Source organism: Pristiophorus japonicus, chromosome 12 (genome assembly GCF_044704955.1).
Source record: "Pristiophorus japonicus isolate sPriJap1 chromosome 12, sPriJap1.hap1, whole genome shotgun sequence".
NCBI lineage: Eukaryota > Metazoa > Chordata > Chondrichthyes > Pristiophoridae > Pristiophorus > Pristiophorus japonicus.
In genome coordinates this window covers 31572618-31595460 of record NC_091988.1, presented here as the reverse complement: position 1 = coordinate 31595460, position 22843 = coordinate 31572618, and the positions used below count along the sequence as shown (strand labels likewise).

The 22843-nt window shown below is 45.4% G+C and overlaps 1 protein-coding gene across 2 annotated transcripts in view; it reads right to left on the bottom strand.

Annotated features, from left to right (window-relative positions):
* Window positions 1-22843, bottom strand: part of dnah12 (dynein, axonemal, heavy chain 12) — a 393315-nt gene that overhangs the window by 74718 nt on the left and 295754 nt on the right. For both annotated transcript variants that reach the window (XM_070895275.1, XM_070895274.1), the window contains 7 exons: window positions 21479-21619; window positions 19394-19635; window positions 18659-18806; window positions 15267-15412; window positions 14591-14805; window positions 12802-12994; window positions 7532-7724 (listed from right to left, as the gene is read on the bottom strand). In XM_070895275.1, coding sequence (XP_070751376.1) covers window positions 7532-7724; window positions 12802-12994; window positions 14591-14805; window positions 15267-15412; window positions 18659-18806; window positions 19394-19635; window positions 21479-21619 — 1278 coding nt within the window. The remainder of the gene's footprint in view (window positions 1-7531; window positions 7725-12801; window positions 12995-14590; window positions 14806-15266; window positions 15413-18658; window positions 18807-19393; window positions 19636-21478; window positions 21620-22843) is intronic.

Sequence of the window (22843 nt, the reverse complement as noted above, 5' to 3'; positions counted from 1 at the left end):
TGGGGACGCAACATCAGATGGCGATTGAGGAGTTTGAGGACTCTGAGGCTTCTGGCCCCAGTGGCCGACAGCAACGCCCAGCGGAAGGAGAAGCTCAGAGGCCAGCTCTGAGGGTAAATCGGCACAGTAGTCCTGCTCAGAGACAGGCAGGCATGGACCAAGATTTGGTGGCTATGTCCAGGGAGAACACAGATATGCACCGCGAGCTCATGGGTGCATCGGGTAGGGTCCCGCAGAGCTTAGACGCTGAGGCCGCCTCATGCATTGTACGTGCACCTGAGGACTCCAACGAGACCATCCTTGCCTGCTCACAGAGGCAGATTGGCTCCAGGAGCGACAGTGGAGTTCCAGAGTGTGTGGCACATGCCCTGGATGACATTGCAGCAGCGATCGCATCGCAGGCATGAGCTATGCTCCAGCTTGGTGATGTCATGCGATCACTGACTGCTGCCATCCTCTCTATGTTCCCCACTATCCAATAGGGAAGTGACAGTGCTGAAGCAAGCCAGCAAGTTGTGGTCACACATCATGCTCTGGATGCTGAGGCCCAGCCCCGTATGAGTGTCAGTGGTCCCCAGGAAATTGAAGGTGCTGTCCTTCCTCAAGGTGACAGCATTTGGCTCCCACCATTGACTCTCCGGCCATGCACTAACGCTGTCCACTTACGATCCATCAGAGACTGCTGCCGCCGATGCTGAGGCGCAGCTGTCTGCAGCCAGGCCTTCCAGGCCCAGAGCTGGTCCAGGGCATTGTCCTAGGCCATCTGCACTGTCTGGCCCACCAACATAATCATCATAGGCAATCCCTCGGAATTGAGGAAGACTTGCTTCCACTCTTAAAATGAGTCCTTAGGTGGCTGAACAGTCTAATACGAGAGCCACAGTCCCTGTCACAGGTGGGACAGATAGTCGTTGGGGGGGGAAGGGAGAGGAGGACAGATTTGCCGCACGCTCTTTCCGCTGCCTGCGCTTGATTTCTGCATGCTCTTGACGATGAGACTCGAGGTGCTCAGCACCCTCCCAGATGCACTTCCTCCACTTAGGGCGGTCTTTGGCCAGGGACTCCCAGGCGGCAACTACAGGGGAATCTCCCTGCTTTCAGCCACTGGGAAAGTTGTCGCTCGAGTTCTCCTCAATCGTCTTCTCCCTGTGGCCGAGGAGCTCTTCCCGGAATCACAATGCGGATTTCGTCCCCTACGGGGCACAACAGACATGATCTTTGCAGCGCACCAGTTGCAGGAAAAATGCAGGGAGCAGCGTCAGCCCTTATACATGGCCTTTTTCAATCTTACAAAGGCTTATGACACTGTCAACCGTGAGGGTCCATGAAACGTCCTCCTCCGTTTTGGATGCCCCCAAAAGTTTGTCAACATCCTTTGCCTGCTTCACGATGACATGCTCCTTACCAACGGATCCATTACAGACCGAATCCACGCCCGGACCTGGGTCAAATAGGGCTGCGTTATCGCTCCAATCCTCTTCTCAATCTTCCTCGCCGCCATGCTCCACCTCACAATCAACAAGCTCCCCACCGGAGTGGAACTAAACTACAGAACCAGTGGGAAGCTATTTAATCTACGCCGCCTCCAGGCCAGGTCCAAGATCACCCCAGCCTCTGTCGTTGAGCTGCAGTATGCGGACGCACCTACGCCTGTGCACATTCAGAGGCTGAACTCCAGGATATAGTCAATGTATTCACTGAGGCATATGAAAGCATGGGCTTTATGCTTAACATCCGTAAGACAAAGGTCTTCCACCAGCCTGTCACCGCCGCACAGCACTGCCCTCCAATCATCAAGAGCCACAGCGTGGCCCTGGACAACGTGGACCATTTCTCATATCTCGGGAGCCTCTCATCAACAAAGGCAGACATTGATGCGGAGATTCAGCACCGCCTCCAGTGCGCCAGCGCAGCCTTCGGCCATCTGAGGAAAAGAGTATTTGAAGACCAGGCCCTCAAACCTACCACCAAACTCATGGTCTACAGGGCTGTAGTAACACCTGCCCTCCTGTATGGATCTGAGGCACAGACGATGTATAGAAGGCACCTCAAGTCGCTGGAGATACATCACCAACGATGTCTCCGCAAGATCCTGCAAATTCCCTGGGAGGACAGGTGCACCAACATCAGTGTCCTCGACCAGGCTAACATCCCCAGTATTGAAGCACTAACCACACTCGATCAGCTTCGCTGGGCAGGCCACATAGTACACGTCAGATACGAGACTCCCTAAGCAAATGCTTTATGCGGAGCTCCTTCATGGTAAACGAGCCAAAGGAGGACAGCGGAAACGTTATAAGGACACCCTCAAAGCCTCGCTGGTAAAGTGCGACATCACCACTGACACCTGGGAGACCCTGGCCGCAGACCGCCCGAGGTGGAAAAAGTCCATCCGGGAGGGCATTGAGCTCTTCGAATCTCAAAGCAAAGAGCATAAAGAGGCCAAGCGCAGGCACCGGAAGGAGCACGTGGCAAACCAGCCCCACCAACCCCTTCCCTCGACGAATGTCTGTCCCACCTGTAACAGGGTTGGTGGCTCTCATATCAGACTGTTCAGCCATCAAAGTCGGCACTTTCGGAGTGGAAGCAAGTCCTCCTCGATTCCGAGCGACTGCCTATAATGATGATGAGGTGTCAGTGGGGATGTTGCACTTTTTCAGGGAAGATTTGAGGGTGTCCTTGTAACGTTTCCTCTGCCCACCTTGGGCTTGTTTGCCGTGGACGAATTCCCAGTAGAGCGCTTGCTTTGGGAGTCTCATGTCTGGCAGGCAGACAATGCGGCCTGCCCAGCGGAGCTGATCAAATGTGGTCAGTGCTTCAATGCTGGGGATGTTGGCCTGGTCGAGGACGCTAATGTTGGTGCGTCTGTCCTCCCAGGGGATTTGTAGGATCTTGCGGAGACATCGTTGGTGGTATTTCTCCAGCGACTTGAGGTGTCTACTGTACATGGTCCATGTCTCTGAGCCATACAGGAGGCCGGATATTACTACAGCCCTATAGACCATGAGCTTGGTGGCAGATTTGAGGGCCTGGTCTTCTAACACTCTTTTCCTTAGGCGACCGAAGGCTGCACTGGCGCACTGGAGGCAGTGTTGAATCTCGTTATCAATGTCTGCTCTTGTTGATAAGAGGCTCCCGAAGTATGGGAAATGGTCCACTTTGTCCAAGGCCGCGCCGTGGATCTTGATGACTGGGGGGCAGTGCTGTGCGGCGAGGACAGGCTGGTGGAGGACCTTTGTTTTACGGATGTTTAGCGTAAGCCCCATGCTTTTATACGCCTCAGTAAATGCCCCACGAACATAGCAACCCTCAAGCAGCCTTGCTGTTGGCAGTGAGGCCACTGAGGAGCAGCAGCAGGCATGGAAGGGAGGGTAAAGGGTAGGTGGGGGTAAAGCTCAGGGCAAGTCCGAATAATGTGCAGGACAAGGTTGTGACGATGCCCTTATTTTTCTTTCTTACGCCTGTAAATAGTTACATTGATTTAATGCAATTCATTGTTGGTCAGTGCCTTGCAACAGAACATTGTATATTGTATGATTTTCTTTTGGTGAGGGGAGTGTTTGTTACTTTGTTGCAGTAAAATGTCACTTTGATCCTTTGCCATTGTGTATCATTCCAACGTTCACTGGAGATGTGCTTTTATGGTGGTACATAACGTGGCCAGTATCAGCTCCATCCCTCAGCTTCCTCCATTTAGGAGAACCAGTCCATTATGAGCTGGCAACGTGCAGCTCTTGATCCGGCAGCGTCTCCACATTGCCTCCCCTATGGATGATGTGGCTGTCCAATTGAGATCTCGCCAGGCTCCTCTTCGTTGTCCTCCTCCTCCTGAGGTGGGCCTGCAATCTCCACTGGCAATGCCTGGTTCCTCGTAACGGCCAAGTTGTGCACCCTACAATACAGCGCAATAAATTCAGATACCTGTTGAAGGGAGTATTGAAGGCTGCCTCCAGAGCGATCCAAGCATCAGTCTGCCTGTAGGAGATGGCATATCTCTGTCAGCACTTCCTTTTGGAAGCGCAGCCTTCTCACACACTGCTCATCAGAGAGCTGGAGGTATGCACATTGGTGCCTGTAAACCCGTGGGGGGTAAGCTGCCCTTCCCAGACGTCTTCGGCCTCTCCTCATCCGTGGGCTGACATAGCCAAGAGCCCTTCGTCTATCCTGACACCGCCTAGCAATAGCATGGAGGATGATACGTTGGCGAACTGATAATGTCCCCATTAAATTATTTCACTGAAGTTGTAAGGACACTGTAATGATTGATAAAAGTACCGCTTTCATGACAGCTTCACGCAGCGTGCTGTGCGCAAACGTTTCAGTCAATGTGACCTGCAATGTAGGATCCTCCTCCCTCAAATTAAATATGCAGCAAATACCGCCTACTGGACCGTGGGACCACCTAGTTTTTCAGGCGTCTCTTGGGGCAGGCATATAATGCGGCACTAGGGCCTAAATTTGCAGTTGGGGCGCTAGCGGAGTGTTAAATGACGATTAATGTCATGATCTCATTGAAACTTGAGGGTGTGGTGGTAAATTTTTGTGCCACCCTAAACCCTTAGCTGAATTTGCTGGCTGCCCGGCGTTACGCCTTAAAACACCCTCTACCGCCCCTCCAGGATGCTATGAGAGATGCAAGGGAGCCAAAAATCTAGCCCTCGTAGGGATAATTGGATTGTGACAAGTGGTGTTTCCCAAGGATCTGTCCTGAAGCCTCAGCTTTTCACCATTTATATCAATGACTTGGATGAAGGAATAGAGAGTTGCATTTCCACATTTTCAGATAACACTAAGTTAGGAGGAACAGTGAGATGGGAGCAGGAAATTACATAGACAGGTTAAGTGAGTGGGCAAAACTTCAGCAGATGGTGTTCAATGTGGGGAAGTGTGAGGTCATCCACTTTTGATCCAAGAAAGACAAATCAAAATATTTTGTTAATGTTGAGAGACTAGAAACTGTGAAGGAGCAAAGGGATTTGGGTGTTCAGGTAAACAAATCACTCACAGGGTACAGGTATAAAAAGTAATCAAACAGAATAATGGAATGTTAGCCTTTATCTCAAGAGGGTTGGAATACAAAAGGGAGGAAGAAGGTATGCTTAATTTGTGCAGAGCTTTGGCTAGACTCTATTTGTAGTACTGCATTTAGTACTGGGCACCACATCTCAGGAAAGATATATTGGCATTGAGGGAGTACAAAGCAGATTTACCAGAGTAATACAGCGGCTAAAAAGGTTAAATTATCAGGACAGTAAGCCTGGGCTATATTCCATTGAGTTTAGAAAGTTAAGGGGTGATCTAAAATTATAAAAGGATTCAATTGAGCAATGTAACAGAGTGAGAGGGATCTTCGCCAAAGGCATTTTGAGAGCTCTGTATCCGTAATAGGGGTAACAGCTTTAAGAAGTTATCTAAAATATGTCAGAAGCACCAAGGCATTGATATATTTGATTAGCCTTAAGAAATCGTTGACCTTAATTTCCTTTAATCAGGAACAACTCCCAGCCTGTAAGGATAAAAGGCAGGAATAGTTCAGCTGGGGAGAGGGATTTGAAGAGGAAGGAACAAAGGGGGGAATTTTCCGTGGGGTCAGTGGTGGGTCAGGTGGGAAAGTAATTTTTTTTGGACAACGGGTCGGGACCCCACTGTCAACCCACCCCCACGCACCTTTACAAAATGTCAGGTCTGCCTGCGGTGAGCCGTTTACAGCCACTTAATGCTTTTTTTCAGCTTTTTGAATTTTACTGGTCGCCTACCGGTTTCCCGCTGTGCCTAGACCCCGTCAGTGAAGCTGAGGCGGGAGGTCACTTGCCATTGTTTCAGCTGACGAGTTGACAGCTTCAAATGTCAAGTCAAAGCTTCCAGCTATTTCAGATATCTTTCCTTAGGCACTAACTTCTCTAAACTCCATTTCCACTACAGATTCAGAATGCTGCGTCTTTACACTAGTCTCCATCCAATCTGACCTCATTATCTCTCCCACCATTGGCAGATTGCTTCTGTCATCTCTTGTTCATCTGCCATCTATTCCATCAGCATCGGAGCACTTTATACTCTCTCACCTTGGTCCTCAGAAGCCCACCACAATCATCTAGTGAGATGGGGAAGTGATAATGTAGATAGAAACGGATGGGTAGAGGTGCAAGGTAAGTTGCTGTGAGTAAGGAGTAGGGTAGGAAAGGCAGAGTGATGGGGATGTGATGAGTGGCACAGCAGGATGAGGTTGAGTGTGGTTTTGCAGTAACATTTCATGATCTACTGAGGTCATTGAAAGGTTTGCGCCATTGTAAAATGCTTAGTGCTGTAGAACACTGACAGCACAAATGTCAAAATAAATTTGTGCATGGTCCCTTTAAGGAAACTGGCTGATGACGCATCATCAGATGATGTCATCAGACCCGCTTCCTTCAACTGGCTGGGAAATACGCTGGGCGGGCTTAACAAACTCAAACAGGGGAAATTCAATTTCCCGAGCAGGCTGGAACCAGCAGTGGGGCCAGGACCTACCACTGACGTTGCCCACTACGGACCCATTGAAGTAGGGAAAATCTCGGCCTCAGAGTGAGAAGGTATAGGGTGGGAAGAAATCCCTGTTACTTGACTTGTTGATCACTGTACCTAAAGAAACAACTGCCATGGGTGAATAAACCTCACTTGTTTTAAGCTCTAGTGAGCATGTCTAAATGATCACTGGATCCTGGGTCTGCTTAAGCTTATGACAGTAGATACCGAGAAGCTATTTCCTTTGGTGGGGGAATCCAGAACAAGTGGGCACAATCTTAAAATTGGAGCTAGGACATCAGGAGTGAAATCCGGAAGCACTTTTTCCACACATAGGGTGCTGGAAATATGTAATTCTCTCACCCTAAAGATCGATAGATTTTTGTTAGGTAATGGTATCAAGGGATATGGAGCAAAGGAAGGAAAATGGAGTTGATGGACAGATCAGGCATGATCTAATTGAGTGGCAGAACAAGCTCGTGGGGCTGAATGGCCTACCTACTCCTGTTCCTGTGCACAACGACACTTAATCAGGAAAACAGACATTCATAAAGAATGCTTCATCAAATCAGATTTAAATGTAGGTTTACTTTGAACTGAGTACTTTTGTGTAAAATTACCAAAGCCCAGTGTCTTACTTTAGTTTTCATCTTGAAAATTATTTACCTGGAAATCTGACTTTGCTATATTTCCTCATTAATTTTATTCCCCAGTAATTATATTATACCGTACCTGGCACCATTTCCCAATTAACATGGTCGGCTGAACTCATATTCCTATTAATGCAATTTATCAGTATGATCAATTAGAAATGCCACGTGTTGATATGATATGATTTTCTCCCCAATCCTAAACAGCTGTTAAATAGCCCACCAAAATAACCCATAATGCATTGGAGCCTGGTACAAAATTCACAAGCGAGAAACAGGTTTCTTAAAACAAAATCCAAGTTAGAATGACTGTAAAAAATAAGCACTGAATATAGTTATTGGAGAACTCTAAAACATACACTTCTTTGTCAGATTCTTACCTGCTGTTTCTTACTAATCTCATTAGACATAATTTTGGCAGAGTCCAGGATTTTAATGGCACTCTCATCTTCCAGAATGTTTCCTTCAGAGCCCTCCAGGGTCTCAAGGATTTTATCTTCAATTTCCTTCAGCTGTTTCTTATTGGATGCAGACTGCAGGATGAGTGCATTCCGCTCTTCCTCCAGCTCAGGCCTGCTCAAACCAATTGAAAACATTGAGATAGCACTTTTCACAACCTGAGAATGTGAGTGGGCAAAATGGTGTTCAATATGGGGGCTAATGAGATTATCCATTTTTCCCACGCACATCAGTCAATAAAGTACTTTTGAAATGTCACCATTGTATGTAGGGTAACACAGAAGTCAATACATGCACAGCAATGCCTGACAAACAATAATTAAATAAATGAGCAGATATATGTTTTAGATTATGTTGATTGAGAATAAATGATGGCCAGGAGTTGTCTGTTCTTTAACTGGTGCCATGGGATCTTTTACATCCACCCGAGGGGACAACTGGGGCCTTGGTTTAACATCTTATCCAAAAGACAATACCTCCAACAGTGCAGCACTCCCTCAGTACTGCACTGAAATTTAAGCTGAGTCTCTGGAGCAAGGATTGGATCCAGAGCCGAGAATACTACAACCAAGGTAAGGCTGACACATCGATTGTAAAATATTAAATGGAGTTTATAAAGTAATTCAAAAAGATGGTATAACTGATAATGTACTACTACACTGCCAACAGTAAACAGTAACCATACTTTCTATGATCACAGGGTTTAATTATTGTGTTGAATATTGTTATAACTGGATTAAATCATTGGAAATTTCAAAAAAGCAACAAATCTGGTAGTAGAGTGCACCAGTGCGCTGTTCCAACAGACTATTGCTACAGGTATAAACCAATTAATACAAAAATTTCAATAAATGAAAAGTACAAGAACTTAAGTGCCTTTTACCAACTGCAGGGGGAAAAATTCACTATCGGCCCGTTTGGGGGCGGTAACCTTTGAAAGCTTGGAAACTCAGTGCCAAGCGCTAATGTTTCCCTGCTCTCAAAAAAATGGCTTTAGCGCTCCAGGAAGGAAGTGAAGCGCCAAATCAAGTACTCCACTTCCTTCTTGGAGCGCTAAAGGATGCGGGCGGCGCGGAAACCTCAGCAGCGCTGCACACTGGGCCGTGCAGCACTGTCACATTCAATGGGCCCGTCCCTCCCTTAAAGGGAAGGGCCATCACTGCAGGCTCTGCAAATAAAACTGGACCTACCTGGGCCACCAAGGGAGCGGCGAACCCGCGCCATCAGCCCAGCACTCAGAGTGCCGGGCTGAACGATCGTGGGCAGGAACCCACGAAGAAAACGGCATCAACAAAGATAACTTTTATTTTACTTACCTTGGCCACCTTGCCTTTAATCACTGCCCCGGTAGTGGCCAGCCGCTCGGATCCACGCTTCCTGCAGCTGCCGGTGTTCGCGCAGCTGCAGGAGGAGAAAGTGAATTTCGGGTCTGGGACACTAATGAGGCACGCATGCACACGGTGATGACGTCACGATCTCCAGGTGCGGGAGATCGGGGTGCAACATGTAGCGCTGCCACTAAACTCCCACCCAATATGGCGGGAGTCGATGTCAGCGCCGCGCCCAGTTGCAAAGGCATTTGCTCCCCGCTAGCACCCCCCGGGGGCACAAATGCACCCAATTTCTTGCCCAAGTTCTTATTAACTAATATGTAGAGGTGCTCAAGTGTATTTGGGTCATGTGGCGTAGTGAAGCAGTGGATCCTGCATTTCAGTTTGCCGGAACATCGCCGTATAATTGTTCTGTAATAGAACTGAGGAGTGATATTAATGATGATGGGATTTTTAAGGTATATATTACAATGTTGCATTCCCAATGTCAGTGGTGTCATTGGGGTAAAGTGCCAAGTAGTGATGACAAAGAGAGAGAAATCACCTCAATAATGAATTAATTGTGCTTTAGAAAATATTAATGAAAATGGATGAAACATTGGTCCAAATTGGTCCAATTATTTTTTTTTAAAGTTTTTTATTATTGGGTTCACATTTTATTAAGCTATTATACATAATGATGTCATTTACATATTTAAAAAAACCATCATATGATTAAATGTACATTCATACAGAAATTTCAAGTGTTCATTGTATATTGAGGTATACAATACACACATATGAGCCTGTATATTCTGATACATAGTTTATGAAGACACTCCACAATTTGTCCGTATGGTGCCGGCAAGAGGAATGCATCACTCCATCAAGCTGCCTGCAATGTTTAGGGGATGATCTGTATGAATGTACAGTTAATTGTACAATAGTTTCACTAAATATTTTAATGTACTCCTGTGTGTGTATTAACTTTAGAATAAAAGAAAGTCTTGCATTTGTAAAGTGCCTTCTATGACCTCAGGATGTCCCAATGCATTTTTTAGCCAATGAAGTATTTTTGAATCATTGGGGGGAATTTTAAAAGGAAAAAACGGATGGGTTGGAGGCGGGAGGATGGAAAGTGAAAGTTGGAAAAATCTAAAGTCCTCCCCCAACTTGCTAACTTTCACCTTTTATTCAGACGGGGAACGGGTAGCCAACCCGCTGCCAGGAGGTGGCTGACAATTTCAATATAATAATGAAGCCTGAAGCCTCGAATTTAACCTGTAGGCGGCCGGGGATCCTGGGGCTCAAGATTCCTGGCAACTACAACGCGGCAACCGTAGCCTCGGGAAGCAATCGTTGTGGGCCGGAAGGAGCAGGAGTGCTTCCTCCTGACCCCCCCCTAGCTCCCCTACCAGCAGCCACCACCCCCACCCTCCACTCTTTCCAGGGACTGGGATCAGACCCCGCCCCGGGGTTGGAGATTGGATCCCTCCTGGGGGATTGGCTGCTCCCCCGCCCCCCCCCCCGGCTTGCCTCCCCACAGGCTTGGACTACCCCCGGGCTTGGAACCCTTCTCTTCCCCCCCCCCCCCCCCCCACCGCCACACACCCCCCCCTACCGACACACATCACCTGGACCCAGCACTTATCTGTTGCTGCGGTATCTAGTCTGCGTTCCCCGCCTGACTGGAAGCCAGCCGGTCAATCAGGCTGGCTTCCGGGCTGGGAACCCGCCCATTACGCCATACGCACGCTGTTGAGTTAAAATACCACAGCTTGTGGGGAAACCCAGAGTCTACCGGGTCCCCTCGCACCGTGCGGGTGGAAACGGGAAAATCCCGGCACTGTTGTAATGTAAGAAATGTGGCAGACAATTTGCTCAAAGCAAGCTCCCACAAACAGCAATGTGATGATGATCAGATAATCTGTTTTAGTGATATTGGTTGAGTGATAAATATTGGCCAAAATAATGTGTGAAAGTAATTAAAAAAACATTAAAAAATTGGATCAGTGTTTTGGTTTACATAATAGAGTTGAATTTTCAGGGATCTACCGATTGTCACTATAACTTCAGCAGAAGATCCACAGAAACCAAGAAAATTGGCATGAATGCTGTTTACACCATTTCTCTAGACTCTTTGGAGATTTTGTGTCAAAGTCACAACAGACAATGGAGAGAATTCCACAGAAATTCAATCTTCCTAAATAGCAATGAATTCTAGTTTGATGCTAATTTGCCTTCTTTATTCTTTGTAAATGTAAGTTTAAGGTTTGACTCCATACCCTTGGCCATTTCTCCTCCCTTAATGGTAGGCCTTGATCACAATCCCAGGCTTCTTTCAAGTTTTCTGTCTGATCCTTGGTCATGGAGGTAGGAATGTTACACAGGGTGGAGATGCAGCTGCCAGAGACTGTTAGGGATCAGAGGAAAGGTTCCAAGGAGGTTGGCTTATGCTGATGTTGCAAAGTATTACAGGGTTCTGGAGGTAGTGCTTTTTCTGAAAATAATGATATTGGTCATGTTGGGTAAGGTGACAGCTTTTAGCTAGATGGTGGAACGGCATAATCTGGTTCTCAGAGGAGCTGCTAATCTGGTGATCCTTTTCTCATTCCAGGACTGGTCTCAGTTGTATCACACTTGTTCATACGGGTGGTATGTGTCAGCAATCCTTGAAAGTCAGCAGTGGTAGAGTAGGGCTTAAGTGAAGGGTCATTGACCTGAAATGCTAACTCTGTTTCTTGCTCTACAGATGCTGTCTGACCCGCTGAGATTTCCAGCATTTTCTGTTTTTATTTCAGATTCCAGCATCCGGAGTATTTTGCTTAAGTGATGCTCTCTGCATCCAGAGGTAGCTCAGTGTTAGTCGGTGGATTAGGATTTGCTTTTGTGGTTGTCGTAGAAGAGCAGCTATGAGCAATAGTTGGGGATGGCATGTCCAGTGGAGCTCCCATCTTCCATGTTGTGAGGGGTGTCACTTGGGGGTATCGCTGGTTGGGTTTCCTTTGTGGGGAGGTTTGCCAAGCCAAAATTGGTGTGTGTGTTCTGCCTTTTGGGAGGTTGGGGGCTGCAAAGCGATACTCCTTCCTTGTGTTGTTTGGTATCCTGAAGTAGATCACTTGGGAATGGAACAAACATCTTGGTCCCGGCTGGGGCATCCATACCTAGAAGTTTTGTGCTTAAGACTGGGGGTTGGGGACAGTTCTCCCTAGTTGTGTGAGGGTAAGGAATCAGTTTGCTGGATATTTGAAAGGATCATTGAATGTGGGAGGGGGAGGTACTCTGTGGTCAAAGAAGAGCATTTTGCAGTTTTCGGAAAAAAGATTCTGGGAATGCTTGTGGGAGATTACGGCTGTAGAGTTTGTCTCAGTAGGGCAAGCAAAAGTGGGTCACTGGTTCAATATTGTATTGATTGTGAAACTCATTTTTTAATCTGGGAAAATTCAGTCTTAACACATAATTCCAATCTGCTACAGGAAAAGAGACATAAGCTGAGTCATTGAATATATTCAAGGCTGAGATAGTCAGATTCTTGAACTATAGGGGAGTCAAGGGTTATGGGAAGCAGACAGGTAAATGGAGTTGAAGCCAAGTTCAGATCAGCCATGATCTTATTGAATGGCGGAGCAGGTACTCCGGCTACTATTTCTTCTGTTCTTATGTTCTCATCAAAATTAACATCTATAAAAATTTAACATCTATCAATATCTATCATTAAATGGGAAAATAATTATTTCGAATGCATTAAGAGTATTGTCATTGTTTTGCACATTTGTCAAGCAATGACAGCTGACGATACAATAAGCTATTTTGAATTATCAGTTCAGTAAAATAAAAAATTAGAGTTTGGAAAGAACCACGCTTTAAATGGCTGAGTATACCTCTCCTTAGCAACAACGATCCCCAACAGCTGGTCCTCAAGCCCCTCAGGGGTGATCATAAAGTTGAGCAGGGAAACCTTTGTTGCCAACTCTGGCAAGTAGTGGGGATTTCTCAGCTTGGTTGTGATGTAGAGTCGGAAATCAAAAGAATACTCAATAATTATCTCACCGAGTTTGATACAACTCACACCACCTGAAAACAAAGGGAAAAAATTCATGAGGTTCCTTCTCATTGTTTTGACAGAAAAACAAGCAAACATTTTATCTGTAGCTCAAGCCTAAAAAACTTTTCAAAACTCATTTTTAAAGTAGACTTTAAAAAAAAAACATTTGCTGATTTTAAAAAAAATTCTCAGGATATGGTCATCGCTGACAATGTCAGTGTTTATTGGCCATTCCTAGTTGCCCTTGAGAAGGGGGTGGTGGGCCGACCTTCTTGAACCGCTGCAGTCCGTGTGCTGAAGGTACTCCCACAATTCTGTTAGGTAGGGAGTTTCAGGATTTTGACTCAGCAATGATGAAGGAACATCCTTCCTTGGAACATGTCCAAGTCAGGAAGATGATTGGCGGCCTTTTTTTACATCTCTCCTGATTATTATTTCCATTGATTTCAATGGAACGGGCTGCCGATTCACTATCCCCTATTTTACACTATCGCACAAAATCTAACCCATATGTATATAACGACACACACTGCATTATAAAACATCAACCATCATAGGCAGTCTCTCGAAATCGAGGAAGACTTGCCTCCACTCTAAAAGTGAGTTCTCAGGTGACTGAACAGTCCAATATGGGAATTACAGTCTCTGTCACAGGTGGGACAGACAGTCGTTGAAGGAAAGGGTGGGTGGGGAGTCTGGTTTGCCGGATGCTCCTTCCACTGCCTGCACTTGTTTTCTGCATGCTCTCGGCGACGAGACTCGAGCTTCTCAGCGCCCTCCCGGATGCTCTTCCTCCACTTAGGGCGGTCTTTAGCCAGAGATTCCCAGGTGTCAGTGGGCATGCTGCATTTTATTAAGGAGGCTTTGAGGATGTCCTTGAAACATTTCCTCTGGCCACCTGGGGCTCGCTTGCCGTGTAGGAGTTCCGAGTAAAGCGCTTGCTTTGGGAGTCTTGCGAACAATGTGGCCCGCCCAACGAAGCTGGTCGAGTGTGGTCAGTGCTTCGACGCTGGGGATGCCGGCTTGAACAAGGACACTAATGCCGGTGCGCCCGTCCTCCCAAGGGATTTGCAGGATCTTGCGGAGACAACGCTGGCAGTATTTCTCCAGCAACTTGAGGTGTCTACTGTATATGCACATCATATAAGACTGCTGTCATTTGTAAAGGAAACATTTACCATTGGTACTGATCTGAGTTGCTAGACAAATGATTACTAGCTCCTCCATCATCAAAACTAATTTTCATGCTTTCAAATATTGGCTCCTATGCCATGGTGATCCAGTTTATAGTATAAATACACGAATTGACACGGCGATGTATATGAGCCAAACAACACCAATGTGTGAACTGCCAGTTTTACTTGATATACTGTACATGCATCAGCCTAGGTCACTTAACACAAACATTTGGTTTAGGTAAGCAAACCTTAATACCTTCATCTGCCAAATGAAAATGTTGCATTAAATAAAACAAAAATGGTTACATGATTATTAATACTCAGTTATAATATATAATCACTCCACTGCAAATCAAAATAGAGAACTGAGTTTTTGCATCAAATGTCCACTTTTGAACAAGTAATTTTTATTTCCAAAATGATGTCAAGTCAGAAGCAGTTAGATACCTTGTTTGAAAATCTGTTTGAGCAAAAGAGGCTCAAGTGAAGGATCCAGTTCCTCAGCAACATTTTCCAATAGGAGAGGTGTGCCAAACTGGAGACAGTTCTCTAGTATTCGCATGTAATCCAGGTCTGTCAGCTTAATAATACTCAGCTTATTATCACGCTCAGAATTTTTCACCCATTTATTGGCCTGTCCTTGTGGGTCAATCATTAATGGCCTGAAATCAGTAAAATCACAATAGCGATTTACTTAATCCTTTACAGCAGAAATGGACACAAATATTTTTCACTGGAGAAGATTGTATCATTTTAGTTTACACTTATTACATTTATTTTCTTTTAAAGCAGCATTTTTTAATAATGGGTCACAGAGAAACTAAAATTGCTAATGTAGTGATTTGAAAGCTGATTTCAAGCATAATTCAGCAATGTCAGGATTGCTGTGATAACGAATGCTTCAGTCATGAAACTTTAGAGGAGCTATGTTTGTTGCTGTAGTCAGATCTGCAATGAAGGTCCATAGTAGCACATACAGCTCTGGCTGTGACAGAGAAAAGGACCACAGCTCTCAAGCTTTTATCCAACAGCCTGATTTCAGGGAGCCACAGGAGAGTTTTGCCATTAGTTTGGCAAGATGGCATCCATTACTGCGTAACATATTGATGTGGTAAGTACTCACCATCGCCTGGAGTTACTAACAATCACGCCATTGTCAATTGAAAAGCTGTCTGTTGGTAATCCAGCAATGTTCCATGCTCTAATTGTAATAGGATCTCCCAGTGTCTTACTGAGGGAAAATTCACCTGAAGAAGGGATATTTTTAGACTGTGAACATAGGAAAAATAGAGATGGTTAATGAAGATTGTTTAGGAAGAAAAATATAAATACCACTAGCCTAATTAAAAAAATGTTTAAAAGCAAATTACTTCAAAATGAAAGGGGAGTGTAAATAGGAGCCACATGTTGATGGAGTGATACAACTTTTTGTTCTCAAACATAAAGGATGTGGAGGCTGCGGAACAGAAGAGTTTCAACTACTTCCATCCTCTATCAACATCAAGCGCTCACAGTTTTGGTACAACAGGCTGAATGATCGGTAAAGCTCCCTCTATAGTGCCACAACAATTTTCCCCAATTTATGCTCAGAAGAGTGCCACTTCCATTTTGCACCTCAGCTACCTTAGTCTCTTCAGAGCGTTATTGCCCACTAAAAATGGGTTAAAAATCTAAAATAAAAATAGAATCATGGAATGGTTACAGCACAGAAGGAGGCCATTCAGCCCATCGAGCGCATGCCGGCCCTCTGCAAGATCACTTCAGCTAGTCCCACTCCTCTGCCCTTTCTCCGTGACTCTGCAATTATTTTTCCTTCAGGTACTTATCCAATTCCCTTTTAAAAGCCATGATTGAGTCTGCCTTCACCACCCTTTCAGGCAGTGCATTCCAGATACTAACCATTCGCTGCGTAAAAAAGATATTCCTCGTGTCACCTTTGGTTCTTTTGCCAATCACTTTGAATCTGTGTCCTCTGGTTCTCGGCCCTTCCACCAATGGGAAGTTTCTCTCTATCTAAATCACTCATGATTTTGAATACCTCTATCAAATCTCCTCCAATGTTCTCTGCTCTAAGGATAACAACCCCAACTTCTCCACTCTATCCACGTAATTGAAGTCCCTCATCCCTGGAATCATTCTCATAAATCTTTTCTGCAGCCTCTCTAAGGCCTTCACATCCTTTCCAAAGAGCGATGCCCAGAATTGGACACAATTCTCCAGTTGAGGCTGAACCATTGTTCTATAAAGGTTTATCATATCCTTTGTCTCTATACCTTTATATATGAAGCTCAGTATCCCATATGCTTTTTTAACCACTTTCTCAACCTGCCCTGCCACCATCAATGATTTGTGCACATATAGGACCCAAGTTTTGGGACACGCCTAAAACGGCGCAGCCCGGACCTGGACGCCCGTTTTTCGCGCCAGAAAGTGCGCCTAAAAAAAACTTCCCTATTCTCCGGCTCCCTGCAGGTCTTCTGCAGCCGGGCGCAGCGCAGCACGAGCTGTTGGGGGTGGAGCCAGGTCCCTGCGCTGAAATACAGTGGGCGCGCATGTGCAGTAGCTCCAGGTGCCCAAAACTGTGTGGAAGGGGCCCGAAGCACACAGCCCCTAGCCCTGGCCGAATGGCCTCACTGGGGCTGCGTGCATAAGGCTCCTCCCACGCCCAGCTCCTGCTTCCTCCCGACCCGAATCGACTCCCGCTCACCACCCCCCCCGGCGACCCGACCTCCGCGACTCTCTCCTCCCCCGCCCTCCCGGACCTCTGCGACTCTCTTCCCCTCCTGGACCTCCGCGACTCTCTATCTCCCCTCCTCCCCCCCGGATCTCCGCGACTCTCCCCCTCCCCCCCCCCCGGACCTCCGCGACTCTCTCTCACCCCCCCACCGGACCTCCGTGACTCTCTCTCACCACCCACCCCCACCCCCCACCCCCACCCCCCACGAGACCCGAGGTCTTGGGCCCGGCCATTCAGCCTCCTTCTCTCCCTTCCCTCCTCTCTCCCTCCCTCACTCCTCTCCCCCTCTCCTCTCCTCCTCCCCCTCCCTCCTCTCTCTCACCCTCGCTCCTCTCTCTACATCCTCTCTCCTTCTCCCCTTCTCCCCCCCTCACCTCCCTTCTTCTCCCCCCCCACCTCCCCCTCCCCCCTTCTCCCCCTCCCCTCGCTGTCAGAAACAGACAGTGAGAGACGCACACACAGACAGACAGATAGAGACACTGACAGAGACACACTGGGGGACCATCCCAGCACGCTGTTGGAGGACTCCCGGTGCTGCAGTCGGTAAGTAGAAAATGTTTTATTTATTGATTTTTAAATTTTTTTTTATTTTTTATTAATTTTTTTTTGATTGATTTATTGGTTGATTTATTGATGTATTTATTATTGATGATGGCTCCTTATTTGTAAAACTGAAGTTTTTAATGTTTTGTAAACTTCCCTTTAAACCCCGCCCCCCCCATTCCCTACGTCTAATTTGTAACCTACGCCTGATTTTCTAAAGTGTAGACAAGGTTTTTTCGAATGTACAAAAATCTTCACTTACTCCATTCTAAGTTAGTTTGGAATAAGTTTTCACTGCCAAAACTTTGAAAACAGAAGTAAGTGGCCGGGACACGCCCCCTTTTGAAAAAAAAATTCTGTTCCAAAGTGAAACTGTTCTAACTGACTAGAACTGGAGCAAACTAAATGCCGAGAATTTGAATTTCTAAGATACTTCGTTCTACACCAGTTGCTCCAAAAAATCAGGAGCAACTGAGGCCGAAACTTGGGCCCATACCCCCAGGTCTCTCTGTTCATGTACTCTCTTTAGGATTATACAGTTTAGCTTAAATTGCCTCTCGTTGTTCTTTCTACCAAAATGTATCATTTCACACTTGTCTGCATTAAATTTCATTTGCCACGTGTCAACCCATTTCAGCAGCCTGTCCATATCTTCTGGAAGCAAATGCAGAAAATTAAGGAAATACATTCAGAACAACGGGTCTCCATCTGGTGGACCTGCTATGCGTTTCTAGCATTTTCATATTACCATTGCAGCCCACGTAGAGAGACCTGAACCCTGCAATCTGTACTGAATTGAAATTCAGGCTAAAGGATTGAAAAGAAAATGTCGTGAGCAATCCCACTCTCTAAACTAGATCCATTAACAATTTAAAATATTTTATATTGCTGCTTTTTTAGGTGGTTTTCAGAAATGTCCTGTGTTGAGCAGAATGCTTAGGAGTTTGGTGGGGTCGCTTGGCGTGTTTAGGGGCTTCACCGAGCACATCAAAGAACTCTATAGAAAGTAAAGTGTAGAGCAGTTGAGAGGAGTCAAAGTATGAAAAAGTGCGGTGAATATGACAGAGGTGATTGTCTGAAAAAGAGTAATTGATCACATATCTGACAGAACATCTCAGGAGAGAGGCAGAGAGCACCACCACAGTGGTAGTGAGCAAATATTAATAAGTGACAGACAAGAATCAATGAAGGTATCTGCCTCAACGAAACTGAATGAAAAATACAAGTTTGAATACCTTACATAAAGTGGTCCACTCAACAATACATTCATGACGAAAAGCTGCAGTAAAAGCTCCGAGATAAGCAATGACACCTGCTGAAATTAACACATCCCCAGTCAAGGTATCATATATGATTTGTAAATCATCTGCAGCCTTTGACCACCTAGAAATTAAGGTAACATTTTCAGAAATGATTCACATATGTTGAAAAGAAACCAACCAGCAATTTCTGTACATTTAAGTGGATTTTAAATAAGGATCTTTAGCAAATGAATTACTAGAATCAAAGCAAATAATTGAAGGTGTGGTTGTGAATGCAACAAGACTCCATTTTATTTTTGTTGAAATCAATATTTCTCACCAAAATCAGCACGAATTATAAACAAATTCTATTTTATTGCAAGATAGCCAAATGAAAAGATAATTGAATTAAATTTAACTTTCACTTTTTATTTCTGGGCTTTACACACTCCAACCCAGCCCAACTAGGACATTGGAACCAGCATTTGTATTTTTCAGGATGCACCTCAAATATCCTAAGACTTTGTCCGTGTCCACTCCCTGTTCCCAGCACACGCCAAGAAATGTGAACACACTGATGTATCAGCAGGTGCAGTGTACTTCCAATGGATGGGAAGAGGGGTGAGGGGAGTGAGAGGGGTAGAAATTGGCCCTAAAATTATGTTTCACTGCCACTTTGCCCTATGATCAGAGCAGACTAGAGAGAACATGAGCTTTTCAGCATCTAACCTTGATTTTTCTCCCCCCAGTCCTCCAATCAGCTTCTCTGCTCTCTCCAGCTTTTTAGCACAGAGGTCTACTTGGAACTCCAGTTGTGCTTTTTCATCAGTTTTATCCTGAAATGTGTTCTTCAGATCAGCAAGATGATCTTCAACATCCTTAAGCTCAGCTCTCTTCTGGTTTAGAATTCCCATGGTCTGAGCCAACGACCTCTGTGCTTCATTCAAACGAGCCTTCTTAGGAGCAACAACCTAAAATTGCAATGTCACAGATCATTCTCGTTTTTAATTACCGCAACATCTGCAATATTTACATTTTCTGAAAAAGAGAGGAATGCTTTGCCACAGAGAGTGATCAAGACAGAGACCAGTGCACAGACACGTTTCCTCTATGAATACTCGCTGGACACCTGACAGGCACAGTGCACTTGAACTAAACGGCATGTGTTATTATTGAGAATACCACTTTTGTGGCTTATCCGCAATCTAGGCAGAGGTCCACCACTGCCTGGGCTTTGCACCTGAAAACTGGGTAATGATTAGGAGCGCAGCTGCAGGCCCTATAGGCCTTTATATCCATTTGGGAAAGGGATTTAAAATTAAAGCTTTATTAGTTTGCTTCATATTCGGTCCAGCTCCAGGACACCCAAGTCAGTCAGAATCCTGGTGCAGAGTCTTGCACTCGATTTCTTCAAACTCACCCAGCCAACTGAAATTGAGGAAACTGAGAGAGGTGACTGGGAACACCCCCTCCAACACTGAGCTTATGCCTACTACAGGTGCAGGCCTGGTGATGTATTGCAGGGGAGCCTCAGGAAATCCCAGTGCAGTGCAGTGAGTACACTATGTATTGGCTCTCTAATCCTCTTTCTTCTTCATTAGGCCTGGGGAATGACAACTTTAGGTACAGCAAACAGGAAAATCTACCCTTGTGCCTTTCAAAGGGAAATTAGATATGCAGTTGAAGCAGAGTAAATACAGTGCCATGGGAAAGAGACCAGGGCAATTGAATTAGTTTTGGATTGCTGTGCCAAACAGCCGTGCGGCAACAATGGGCTGGCCAGCCTCCCTCTGTGCTGTAAACTTCTATGCTTCTATGGTCAAGAAAGATGCCAATAGCGAGGGAGGAAAATTCAGAGGCGGAGTCATCTTTGCAGATCTCATGTGACCCAAAGTTGGAATTTAGAAAGTAGCAAAGGGCGGAGACTACAAACACATCGTCCATGTTCCTTTTGGCACAGGAAAAAGCATGAGGAGGAAAATACAATGAAAGACAAAGGTCGATTATAACTAGGGGCAGGAATCGTGCCGGTGGGGACAGAGGCAGACAGCAAACCATCTAGACCCTTGCAGCGCGAGGCCCAGGAGATTTTAGAAGTCTCCCGCTCAAACAGGGTGGGAAGCAACAGTTGGTTGGTGGGTGGCTGCAGGATGTTAGATGGCAGGAGGTTGCCACTGGAGATCAAAAAGAGCAGTCCCCAGCACTCAGTGAAATGGTTGGGAGGGGGTCCTGGAGGTCCTCACAGTCAACGAGCGAGAGGGAAGCCCAGAGAAGAGGAGGTCTAAGATTTCCTTGTGGAGCCAAGAGGAGCACCACTGCTTCTCCTGGCCCCACAAAGAAACTAAAAAAATAAAACCACTTACTTCTTTGGGCCTCTTCAGGCCCCAGCTCCTCTTGCCAGTTCCCCATGCTAGTCTCCATTTAAAATGCCAGTCTGGCGATCTGCATATTTAAAGAAGGACCTCACTGGCTTCTATTGGGTGTCCCTTTCGCCTGCTCAGAAAAGCAGGTTAAGATTGCAATCCATGAAAAGGCAGCGGAATCGATGCAGGAAAGTCCCATAAGCCATTTCACAAGGTCTTTTTTCTGAGTTATTAGGGAAGTTATGTTTTCTAAATACCTAATTTACACATGCAAAGTAGCCAGGTTAGCATAAATTAGTCACATGTTGCCCTTATCATCACAATGAGCATCTTCCCAAGCTGTGCAAAGACGGAATTGATTTTTATTTATTTATTAATTTGAAAAATATTTCTACATTAATGCAGTTCTCGCTGCTTTGGCCATGTAAAATCAAAACTACGCATACACTACCTTTGCCACACGATCATACACCTCCATGGCAAGGATCCATTTACACAACCCTTCTGCAGCAGACGAGGCTTTAACTACCTTCTGTGGGTCAAAGTCTGGATTGCTGAGGTATTCAATGCGTATCTTCTGCATGACAAGAACCTATCCAGGAGAAAAATGTAATGGTGCATGTTAACATGACTACATTTATGGGGGGGGGAAAAAGCACAAAATATTTAAAATCACACAAAATAAATCCAATAAATAAAAGCCTTTGTTGAAAGTTCTTAGAAAAAAAATAAATCTATGCAAAATATATTATTAATGTTGCTAATGCATTCAATCTTACAGCATTTTGGCGTTCAGACCATTGTTCTTTCTTTACTGTAAATAACAGCAAACATATAGTACCATACCAAATACCTTGGAATATTTTTTCAGAGGCTAAATAATTAAGCAATTATGTGGTCTTCATGATGTTAGATTCAGTAAATTGTGGGCCAGGCCGGCCAAATTGACCAAAGTTCATAAGTTTCTGCAATCCTATAAATCCCAAACAATTTAAATAATACTGCCAACACTCACTTGGCCAAAACACCACAGTGTGAAATCATATTCCAGAATGCGCAAGTGTTTTCAGGATAGGAAGGAGAAAAATGTGAGGGGTAAAATTATAATTTTTTTTTTTTAATTTGGGAATTACATATGCTACAGTTATACAGGGTACAGTTATACAGGGTATTGGTGAGGCCACAACTGGAGTAATGTGTACAGTTTTGGTTTCCATATTTAAGAAAGGATATACTTGCTTTGGAGGCAGTTCAGAGAAGGTTCACAAGGTTGATTCCGGGGATGAGGGGGTTGACTTATGAGGAAAGGTTGAGTAGGTTGGGCCTCTACTCATTGGAATTCAGAAGAATGAAAGGTGATCTTATCGAAACGTATAAGATTATGAGGGGGCTTGACAAGGTGGATGCAGAGAGGATGTTTGCACTGATAGGGAAGACCGGAACTAGGGGGCATAATTTTAGAATAAGAGGCCGCCCATTTAAAACTGAGATGAGGAGAAATTTCTTCTCTCAGAGGGATATAAATCTGTGGAATTCGCTGCCTCAGAGAGCTATGGAAGCTGGGTCATTGAGATAGACAGTTTCTTAATCAATAAAGGATTAAGGGGTTATGGGGAGCAGGCAGGGAAGTGGACCCGAGTCCATGATCGGATCAGCCATGATCGTATTAAATGGCGGAGCAGGCTCGAGGGGCCGTATGCCCTGATCCTGCTCCTATTTCTTATGTTCTTATGCTATGATAGAAAACAGCCTGGGGTCTCAGTTACCAGTATTATAAAGAATCTGTGTATAACCTGGATTACAGACATGCACTCTG